The sequence below is a fragment of the Apostichopus japonicus genome, chromosome 1 (assembly GCF_037975245.1).
Source record: "Apostichopus japonicus isolate 1M-3 chromosome 1, ASM3797524v1, whole genome shotgun sequence".
Classification (NCBI taxonomy): Eukaryota; Metazoa; Echinodermata; class Holothuroidea; order Aspidochirotida; family Stichopodidae; genus Apostichopus; species Apostichopus japonicus.
The window spans coordinates 5383844-5395650 of record NC_092561.1 but is presented as its reverse complement, the minus strand read 5'-3'; the positions used below and the strand labels follow the sequence as shown (position 1 = coordinate 5395650).

General features: G+C 36.4%; 1 protein-coding gene across 1 annotated transcript; it reads right to left on the bottom strand.

The window, feature by feature from the left end:
• Window positions 1-6116: 6116 nt before the first annotated feature.
• On the bottom strand, window positions 6117-11558 carry LOC139971869 (uncharacterized). Its single transcript, XM_071978660.1, has 6 exons — window positions 11411-11558; window positions 10212-10448; window positions 9562-9798; window positions 8911-8972; window positions 7396-7662; window positions 6117-6826 (listed from the first exon to the last, which is right to left on the bottom strand). Exons 1-6 carry the CDS (start codon window positions 11556-11558, stop codon window positions 6770-6772), a joined length of 1008 nt encoding a protein of 335 aa, XP_071834761.1. The 3' UTR covers window positions 6117-6769.
• Between the last annotated feature and the right edge of the window lie 249 nt (window positions 11559-11807).

Below are 11807 nucleotides of genomic sequence, written 5' to 3'. Positions count from 1 at the left end.
AAAAGGAATCACACAAACAGTGGTATTTCCTAAAGAGAATCAAGTTATTTTAGTCGTTTAAGTCAGTTTTTTGTTCGTATCATAATCACATACGTAAATGATGATGGTGCAACGTGAATGATAAGTAGAGGCACTACATGTGCTCCTTGATAGAATAAACCACATAGGTGGGCATTGTTACTACAGTAGGTACCACCTTTATAAAATGGGGTTCATTTGAACAGAGTTGAGAATACGAAAGCACTTTTTCGTTACAAGTAATCCTATCTGATATATCAGTAGCGTGTATGGATGGGGTCTATTAGACAGTTTGTTATTCCATGGAGGTACCTCCATGGTTATTCAAACATGCAAAAAACATGCAAAATCACAACAGGTAAATATAACAGTTCGCAAAATCTTCGAACTTGGTTCGCCACATCGAACCATGGAAAATATTAAATGAAAAAAATAATATGATGGATTGAATTGTCAAGAACTCGTTAATAAAGAGCAACTGCATATTTTGTGTCAACATCTCTGACTTGCGTTGAGACGTAGTCGATCATGGTCTATTCAATGTCACACAAATTGTATACCACAACTCAAATAAACATTGGAAGCATTACTGTATAAAACAAGAATAAAAAACGTTTTTTGACTCATTATCTCTGTTCTGCAACTTCCTTGGTTGTAATTCCATGCGAAGATATATATGTTACTCGTTACAAATGAATGAAAGATTACACTTAAACACCATCCACAACGGGCTTATATCGAGTAACATAGAATAAGAACACTTGAATTCACGAGTGTAAACATGTCGTGAGCAGCAAGGTAACAAACTCTTAATAGAACGATAAAGATTACTCGTGGGAGGAACTTTTGTGACAATAGGGAAATATTGACATGTCTGTAATGGTCATATACAGTGACATCTGAATGCTACCTATACCCAAGTACTGATATGTCATTGTAGTTGGCTTCACCGCTTCCTGGTTCATCTACATGGTCATTGGACGCATGTTCATATACGATTGCAGTTTCTTTCATTAACATATATTGTTCACTCTATCTGAGTCACCTGAGAGGGCAAGGCTACATTTTGCCTGTCTGCTGCATCAGTCCAGATAACACACCCATTTTGAAATATTCACAGTTGTCCTTGAAAAAAAAACCTGCCGTATTGTGATGAGAGGTGTTGCTTCGCGTCCCATGTATTAAATGAAACCGTTTTAAAATATTTTCATTTTTGATTATTTTATTACATTATTTCACTGCTAAAACTTGTGCATGAATTAGGGATCGAATTCTGATGAAAATCAGTCCGATATTCAGCAATGTAATAATTTTAAAGCGTAGGAATATATGGTATTGTAATGAAACGTCTGTGTATGACATCAAATTTCTGGGAGCACATCGTTTTGTCCGGTTTTCTGTCCAGGGTTAAAGCTTTGTAACCGATCAATACTCTTAGTTAGAATACATCATATAATGTGTGAATATATATAAATTGCGCCGTTAACGTGACGAAAGGTTACAAATCAACTCACAATGCAGCATCAAGATAACTATGTAGCCTTGATGAACGACCTGAAGGAGAGTGCAGGTCCATTGAAAAATAGATTTGAACTCTATTATACTAAAACTAACAATAATATGATAATAACCAGCAGTTATTTTTACGACGCTTAAGCGACCACAAATGTGGGATAAACCCGAAAGTGCTTATGAATTACAACTTACATGTGGGGTGACTTCAAATTCAACATTTTAAACTCAAATTTGGAATGTTTTCAATTAAGAAAGTCATTTCAGATGGGAAAACCGTAGATTGCTCTTGGATGAAAACCCCACCTTACCATGACCTGGCCGGATTTCGAAACCGGAACCTCCCGTCTGCTAAGCCTCATTGCTTCAAATGCCACCGCATTTATCCACTCGGCCACAGCACCGGTATATTTTGAGTCCAGACAGGAGTGTTCTAGTCCTTAAACGCGAGTCATTGGTATTGATTGGAAACGTAAACGCTTGAAGAAGTAGATTAAAGACGCAAGAACAAGTGTTATTAGGACTGAACAGTATACGATTAACCAGTCATATATCGGATTTCTAACTCCAGTATCCGTCGGCTCCATCTGATCAGTTTTAACTGTATTACCAACATAAGCAATTGTTTTGCTCTCAGTTGATACCTCTCCACTAATTTGCGACTCAGTTCTCTGTGAAGGATGCGTTAATTGCTTGTGATGTTGATGTGGTGACGTCATTTATCACTTCACCATCTTCAGGGCAAGCAAATGGCAACGGCTCATCTACTTCAAAGTTGACATCTTGCCACATGCAAGTTACAGGACTTGAACGTATATACATTACTTGTTCTAGGAATAAATTATTCTTGAACAGTGATTGTAGTGTGATGAACGCACAGTCACAAATATAGGGATTCCCACCGCACAAAAACCTTTCAGTCACATGGAAATACGGCAGGAGACTTGTTAATTGCGTAATATCATTGTTTCGCACATCCATCAACTCTAAAGGAGAAATGAGTCCCAGATAAATTGGTAACGGGATGGTTGTTATTCTGTTATCGGACAGAATTACTCGTCTCAAAAAAAGCAAACTTTAAAACAGACCACGAGGAAGAGTTATCAATTGATTTTGATCGAGATCTAATGTTTCCAGACGACACATTTCTAAATATTTCTTCGTCGAGTTCAGAAATTTGGTTATTGCTCAACAAAGCCATCGTAGTCGCAACAGCCCATTAAAGCTACATTTCTCCAGAAAGCGAATTTGATTATTATCAAAATAAATGGTCATTGCTTTTGTTAGGTTACTGAAGACATGTTCACGGATCGCTTCTAATTTGCTATGTTCTAGAAATAGTCTTTCTATAAATTTCGTTTCTGTAAAAGAACCCACTTGTATTTCTTTCAAGTTGTTGTGAGAAAGCAGAAGGTTTCGAAGATGCGGTGTGTTATCAAACGTTCCAACTTCAACGACCGTTACACTATTACAGGCGAGATCTAAAGTTAGGGAAACCGAAAATGACATTCAAGTCAATTCTCTTTTTTATTTTAAAGTTATGTTTTTACCAAATTTCATACATACTTTTGAATCTCATTTCATTTTTGTTGTCATTCCTTAGCCATCATTTATTGTTCATCTTTTGCAACAACAACATTCATTACATATTTTTCCTTAAACTACATAAACGTAAACATTCTGCATTAAAACCTTTATGCAAATAAACATAACAGTAATGGCATAACAGCAACCACTATTCTTCAAATAAAAATGGGTACGTACTAAAAGTGGCCTTTAAGGTCTGGAACGAAAACGGCCCACGTATTTTGTTCTTATGTAATTGATGTTCCACAGTTGTAGTTGAAATTTGAACTTATACAAAAATTCGTTTACAATTAACGAACCATTTTTAACTTTCTTCTGAAAAATGTAATATATGATATAAAATATTAGAAAGTTCAATGGATGCTTTAATAACAGTTGATATCCAAAGAAAACATCTTTCTTGGAAAAAACAAACTGTCAATTGAAAATTTTTGGCTCAACGTCTAACATAAAGCTAGCACTAATATTACATTCCCAATAAAGATGTTCTATTGTTTCATCATTAACTCCGCAGAATTACAACGAGGGTTATCTGTCATTTTCGTTTGAAATAATAAATAATTTGTTCCCAAAATACTGTGAAGAAAGCGATACTGGAAATACTGTATCTTTGTTTCCCTTAAAGACTTAAACGGAATAATTTGAAAGATAACATTCCATTGACGCTCATTAAAATCAAAGTTATCATTCCATTTAACAATAGACTTAGGGCGAGTGATTACCCTTTGAATGAGCTGCTTACAATTGAACCGTGACTGATATTGAATAGCCTGAGTGTTCAATGTTTCAGGATTAGTATTACTGTGATTCAATGACCTTCTCCAATGACCTGGAATAGCACTAATTACACCATAGTATATAGTGAAAGCACAATTAATATGATACTTTTCTCTAAAGTCAGAAAAAGATTAAAGATTACCACCCTCATTAGTAAGATCGCTTACAAATTTGATTCCATTGTTATACCATGCTTTATAAAAAATAATACGATTATTCACCTTTATGTTGTGTTTATTCCATATCACTTGACTTTCATAATTTTCAGTGACATCTTTAAAGGCGAAGAGAGTCCAACCGTGTAAAATATCATTGATAAATGCATTATTTGTGTGTATATCAACTGCCTTATAATTACAATCAAAAACCAAATGGGCACCATAATCCTTAAGGTAATAATTAAAGTACAACTTCCAAAAAGCAGTGTTGTTACTAGTATAACGCTTAACCCATGAACATTTCAAACCGTGTACGAAACTTTTAATATGAGTTGCATTCAGCCCACCTTCTGGGATAGAGCTAATCAACGTATTACGTTTAATCTTGTCTGGTTTCCCATGCCAGATGAATTTGAATAAAATAGTATCCAATTGCTTGATAAACCAATCCGGAGGATTTGGCAAGCATTGAAATAAGTACACAAACTGGAAAATACCAAAGCTTTTAACCAGAGTAATTTTACCAATTGGGTAAATCTCATTTCATATGATAAAGAATTAATTAGGAATAGATTTAAAAAGAGAATCAAACAACATGTAAAATAATACTGATGTGGACTGGTGAGATAAATGTGACCGATTTTATATAGTTACAATAGAAAAATCAACTACGCTAAAAGCAGAGAATAATATGGGGTATACATTAAATGTTCAATTTTAAAATTTAATTTAAAATTAAATTAACTTTTAAAATGGTAGCATAGGTGGAAGTTCATAAGCTGGACAAATAAAAAAAGAAATTAACCTCAAATTTCACTTCAATTTGGATAGTTAACAATGGTATAATAATAATCAAGTTTTTTGTTGCTGTTGAAAATTCGTACATTGTAAAGAAAAAAGTGCACTTCCTGTTATGGTAATTTAACTTTACTCACAGTCTAATGAGAGGGAGATGCCATCAGCAATAATGCTATCTGTCTAAACAAACTAATCTCAAAATAATCTCAAATTTAACTTTGGGGACAAATCTGTATCTGATTCCAAATATCTACGATTGGTATTCAAATATTCATTACCAATCTTATGCAGGACTTGTTATGATAGGAAAATTATAGGAAATCTGTTTTGTTGTTTCATATCTTCTTTTTTCTTCAGAAATGAATAAATCTTCTAGGCTACATATAGCATCACATACCTTTTTAATCAGCTTGGATGGGACAACGCACAGCCAGCTGCATAAACAGTGTTAAAGAAACTCTAAAAGTGTCTCAAACTGTCCAGTGTCTGAAACTTTCAAGTCTCCACTTATTTAATTTTTCTAAAGGGGTCACTAGTGTGTGTTACAGTGAGGTATTCTTTTGACAATACAAGAGTTATTACATTGTATAAAATGGTACCCAGTATCATTTCCAAATTTCTATTCGAGACAATCTTATTTAAGAAACGTATTTCCACGTCTTTTGAACGACGATATTGTCGGCCTACAACGGTCTACCCTATTCTTAAATTTCTTTTCGATATATTTAGGTGGACATCGTTTTAGAAGCCAGTCTCGTCTAGGATTCGAAAGTAAATCGATATAAAATATTTATGGAAGACAAACAGTCAGTGCTCATCTTACCGATTCCGTTTTGAATCACTGTCTTTAAAAGATACATTAAAAAGTTCTCTGTTTCTTTTTCTAGCTGAGCTTCTTGTTGATCTCTTTTTAAGATATTTTTCTATCCAGGAAACCGGACAAAAATGTTGAAAATGGAAAAGCTTAAAAATGCAGAGGCAGCATTGAACAATGATCCATGAGAGTTTGAAAACCTGAGTCAGTGATGATGTTAATATCAAATACATTGTTGTCTTGCGGATGCTAATGATGAAGCATTGCCAATAATAGGCCTCATTGTAACACAAGAGTGGTTTGGGCAATTAATCTAAATAATCAAACCAAAATATTCGACAGTTATTTACTAAAGATAACGAATTGATTTTCAGACGTGAATCTATTTCTTTCGACTGCAAAAACTTTCATATTAGATAGAAGATTTTAATGGAAGGAGTATCTGTCCCACATATTCTCGTTTTCAGAAAAGAGCATAATTATACACACGCATTTGCGATAAAAGAAACATTAAGAGGGGGGGGGGGGGTTGTAAGCATTGTTTATTGCGACAGCATATTGCTTTCTCAAGTTAGAAAAAGGGTGCCATTTTCTTTCACTTCTTTTCATATTTACTTATCTTTAGTACTACAGAGTTCTGACTCATTAATTTGTTTATGCCAGAATTAAACAGAAGAGAGCCTTCTGTAAATTGCTGCCCTTTAGTAGCTTTTGTGTTGTCAGCATTTAATCTTTTCCAGTACTTTGACAAAACAGTCAATTGAATGCAACACGAAAGTTGCACCCTTTTCTCAGTTTTGAGACACTCTTATAGGCTGCTGACTTGTTAGCTTCAAAATAACCATTTAAACTCTGTTATAAAACGTCCGCATAAAGTGACGTGTGAGATGTCGGAAAGAAAAGAAAAAATGTATAAAATAGAAGGAATTCGTAAATAAATATGTTAGGGAGAGATATAAATGCAGAGAAAATATACGAAACAATGTCAGAATAATGACATTAATTATTTCTTAATTAAGTACTTAGCCTTGGGTTTTGCAATTTTTTTGCAAATGGACGCGACCAATCTTATCTGTATTTGAATGAGGACAGCACACAACTGGTGTCAATCTATCTCCGATTCCTGCACAGAGTCTTCGGAATCACTTTCAACCACGGCTCCCTAAGATATGAGAATGAACCAAAATATTGGTGTGTATATTTGTCTGCTTTCAGTCTGTGTAAGTTATTACTGAGTGTGACAAAAACGATACGAGCAACAAACAAATGTAATGTTAAAAGTTAAAGGCAATTTTTTTAATGCTTACTCAAACTGGGAAACACGTAATTAATCGACACAAGATAGTTATTTCTTGACCATAACTACTGGAAGGTCATCCCTATTTCCCCAATGAAATACGTCAGATTATGGTAACCGATGCAAAAAATTTGAAAACAATTTTATCGTCACGAGTATTTTCCCTCACTGCGACATTTACTAGTCTGTAAAACAAGAACAGTTCTCAATGACCTGGTAGTAATTCGGAGAGTTAAACTTCCATGTGTAGTAAATCTATAATTGTTCCTCCATTTTTCTTCTATCAGTAGGTGCCAATAATGTTAGTCTAATCAATTTCATGTTCCACCTGATTTAATATTGTAACAATTGTGAAATTGTTCTCCATAAATTTGTTTATGAAAAATTATTTCTTTTGAAGATGGACCATGAGATTAACGGCTGCGAAGACTTACCGAACCACCCTGGCTGTCGATCCAAGCAGCAAAGTTATGCCTGATGTAGTTAATACTGTTTTCTTTGATGAAGTTTGCCTTCCTGCCGAAGGCTTTGGCTAACTTGCAGGCCTGTTTGGTAAAATGGAACACTAACGCTAACTGAGATATTTCCTCCATGCCAGAGTTTCTGTTGATGAGCGATTGCACGGCTTCTTGGAATGTCACATAAGCACGATCGTAGATTACCCTTCTTATCACATACGTCGGTATGGGCTGGTTCCGACCCTGAAGGTGTAACGTAAAGTTTTTAAATTAGCATTTTTTAAAAAAATCTTTAAAGTTAGCAACCAAGACTTAAATTTTAGCCAAACTCTAACATCGACGTGTCGTGATTGTTCGACGAGGCTTGAAATGTTTTGAGTGGATGTCAGCTTCCAGTATCAATTTTGGTTTTCAAGAAATTGGCCGTTGGAATATGCAATAAAGTACCTGAAACGCTCCAGCAATTCCTGCTTTGAACCTTCCTTTCTCAACTCCACTATTATTCGAAACGAAAACGATTGCAGACACAGGGTGTAGTAAGTCAATGTAATTGTGCAGTTATATATACATCACAATGCAATTCCTACTTTGTTTTCTTCTGGGCCAGAAAGCAAGCCGAAAGGCCGAGTTGATTACTGGTCAGAGTTTCATACTTGGCAATTGTTGAGAGTTTTGTGTTGCACCTAAGGAACTGACTTGATCGCCTGTGTATAATACTATATAGTCCAACACATTAATCGATGAACCTCACCTGTTTAAAGAAATTCCCCCGAGAAAATCATCTTACAAGTTATCAGGCAATTCTTTTTCTTATTTTTTATATTTTTTTTATGTTATTCAATTTTATTTTGGAGTTTTGTTCCTTTTGACCAAATTCTATCCAGTTTATGTGTATATTTATTACATTCAAATGAGGAAAACATTCGATAAGCATTGCACTTGTTTGCTTTTTTGCATTTGTATAGCTTAAATATTAGATATCAATTAACATGATGAATGTTCTTTGTGTGTGTGTATGTGTGTGCCTGTCTCTCTAGATTGTATTGTATATCAAAATATTGTTTATACTTTGTTAAACATTCATGTACTGTACAAAATTGCTCGAAATAAATTGTTGTAATTGTCATTGTGATGGAATTTTAAGAGTGATGGGCTGACCTGTCCCCTCAAGAACTTACCCCCACAAGGAAAATGATACTTTATATGCCCACAAGTACAGCTATTATGAGACACAAAATGGAAGGTGTACATCAAACCATTCATCCACATGGGAAAAACCTTGTGGACGACTAAATCCATGATTAAGAAAACACCTTGAGGAAATGACTAGTTGCTATTAACGTTGTGCAGCGCTAAGAGCCGGTTTCCAGTTCACTGAGGAAATGGTAGAGCGATAACGGCAAAGAGTTTTGCGAGGAAAGAGATAAGGGAGGACGCAAAGTTAAAAGAAGTAACATTTGAATCTGGATTCCCCTCCTCTGTGAGTCTTACCCTGGAAACCCCATCTACCGTCCTTCTGTTGCGTCTCCCTATGGCATCATTCAATTCTGAAGCTGCAGGGTTGAAGGAGAGGAAACAATGGTCTTGAAACTTCATAAATCTCCGAAAACAAGTAAATTTTGCATTTCCAGAACATTCTATGATCTTCAGAACTCTTCTTCAGTGTCAATTTGCCACGACGATCCCATTCATTGTTTTTTTGTTTCTGTTTAACACTCATTCCAAAACATCACACATGACCAATTAAAACGAATACAATATTTTTCATTCTGTTACTTTTAATTGTTGCATTAAAACCAGGAATCTAAAGTCAAACGATTTCAAGAAGTGGGTTACCGTCTTTTTCATGCCTTTCCCTGAACTACCTACTTCAGGTACTCCATATATAATTACAAGCTACACATATCTATAAAATACAATGAAACCGATGCTTATATGACTAGTGCCCCCACACATCTTCTGTACCCATACGTATTAAAAATAACTGCATATTCCATCACCGCAAGGCAGGGTACCACAAAACCACCATCGTATAACTAATACCAAATCTACATCTGACTGAAGGCATCATCCATCGATGACCGACAAACCGGATTGCGTCATATCGTAAAGCATAGCCCCAATCCGGCACACGGTACTTACTTGACCCAGAGGCTCCTCCGGAAGAAGCACCATTGCCACGGAGGGCCCTGGACTCTTCCGCTAACAGACTGGCCTGGCTCGGTCCCGCCTCCTCCCCTCGTCCACCGGTATCAGATTCAAAATGGTACTCCTGAACAACCTGGTCCCCGATCTGAGCCAGTCTGTCGCCTATCCTCTTAAAGAACTCCTCCTGCTCGTCGGCAGATCTCTGCTCAAACGGAACGTCGCTACCAGATGCTGTAGACGACACAGAAGAGTAGTATTAAACATATGGAGGGATGAAATATTTCTAAAATTGATATATTCCAAAACTTAATGGTTTGGATATTTACGAGTGATGAGCTTTGCCACGACGACTCCATTCATTGTTTTTTTTTCCTTCTGTTTTACACTCATTCCAAAAAATCACACATGACCAATTTCAACGGATACAATATTTTTCATTCTGTTACTTTTAATTGTTGTATGAAAACCAGGAATCTAAAGTCAAACGATTTCAACTTGAAAAAGTTGGTTACCTTCTCTTTTCATGACCTTCCATAAACTACCTACTTCAGGTACTCCATATATAATTACAAGCTACACATATCTATAAAATACAATTGCGTCATATCGTAAAGCATAGTCCCAATCCGGCACACGGTACTTACTTGACCAAGAGACTCCTCCGGACGAAGCACCATTGCCAAGGAGGGACCGGGACTCTTCCGCTAACAGACTGGCCTGGCTCGGTCCCGCCTCCTCCCCTCGTCCACCGGTATCAGATTCAAAATGGTACTCATGTACCACCTGGTCCCCGATCTGAGCCAGTCTGTCGCCTATCCTCTTAAAGAACTCCTCCTGCTCGTCGGCAGATCTCTGCTCAAACGGAACGTCACTACCAGATGCTGTAGACGACACAGAAGAGTAGTATTAAACATATGGGGGGAAAAAATATTTCTAAAATTGATATATTCCAAAAATTGTTTGGATATTTACGAGTGACGAGCTTACCTGTCTCCCAAAAACCTTAGCACCTCGTTCTACCGTGCCTAGAATGAACTGGTAACCTTTTAACACTGTGCACACTCTATGACTGAGCTCCTACTGTCAATGCCCATCCTTCTCATTCTACCATCCAAAGCGCCAACATCATGCGTTTTGTTATTTGGATTTCCTACATCAATTTTCTTACGGAATTGGAACCTAGTTTCTTGGTCTTTACCACAATTTCGATACTGAAGTATTTACCAAGCGTGCACAGCCCGATAGGTACCCCTTTTTGATCGGGAAGGATTTTCTAGCCGTATTAAACATATGGAGCGAAGACATTTTTCTTAAATTGAGATATAAATGGATTCCTGACGTTGTCAAAATCATCCTTGAAAGGTAAGCGATAGGTTTTTTTATTGGGTGGGGGGGGGGGGGTTATTACAGCAAATGAGGAATCAATATTTGTATATTGTTATATGAAAACAATTTCACAAAAAAGGAAAAACTTCAAACAAGAAATTTCAGATTCTTTTCTTATAACCTTTTATAATTGATATAACCGATTGACCTTGTCGACATTTATTCATTTAGGTACTGATGACTTCCTGGAGGTGAAAATGTCTAGATCACTGCCGGTTAAAAATAGCCATTGTAACTTATTACTTACCCTGCAAGGGAGACAAATATCAAAATATAAAATGAGAGCTAATATAAACCAATTTGAATCGAACTGTTTGGACGAGGGGGTAATTTTTGTTTTCTTTGCCAAATTTTGTGTGTGTCCAATTTTGTCTGATAGAGTTTAAGTTGCTTTAGAGCATTCTTTGGAAGCACTGCGGCGTGCTCTGGGTATTCATATGTTTAATTCTATCCTCACCTCCACCCTCCTCCCAAGTGCTACTGGTCCAGCTGCTTCCCAGACTCGTTCGACTGACTCGTCTGGTTGGGTCCTCGTCCCCGGTGTTGTCCTCACCTTGGACTCTGCTGCCCTCTTCCATACCTTGCGCTTCGAGATCACTGGCCATTGACAGAGACATTGAATATTCCAGCTCTCTGGTATGAACATTCCTCGTTTATTGCCAGTGGTGGTGCTGTCCAGGTTCATTACATCTAATCAAGAAAACAGTAAGTCAAATATGTCAGAGATACAGTGAACTGAGAACCAGAAAGCCAACAGGTGTATAATGGGTCCTTGCAGTCTTTTATATGAGAACATTTACCGTAAATTCTTGTACCAACAGTAATAAAGTGGATTTTCATATGTGTGAAGTTCA

What these genes read in the sequence shown, in the direction of transcription:
- LOC139971869 (XM_071978660.1), bottom strand. Translation starts at nt 11,558, where the DNA reads ATGGCCAGTGATCTCGAAGCGCAAGGTATGGAAGAGGGCAGCAGAGTC. An exon ending in CACTTGGGAGGAGGGTGGAG is followed by an intron (nt 10,449 to 11,410) that starts GTGAGGATAGAA and finishes TGTCGTCTACAG; the next exon opens with CATCTGGTAGTGACGTTCCG. An exon ending in TCGACAGCCAGGGTGGTTCG is followed by an intron (nt 6,827 to 7,395) that starts GTAAGTCTTCGC and finishes CTCATATCTTAG; the next exon opens with GGAGCCGTGGTTGAAAGTGA.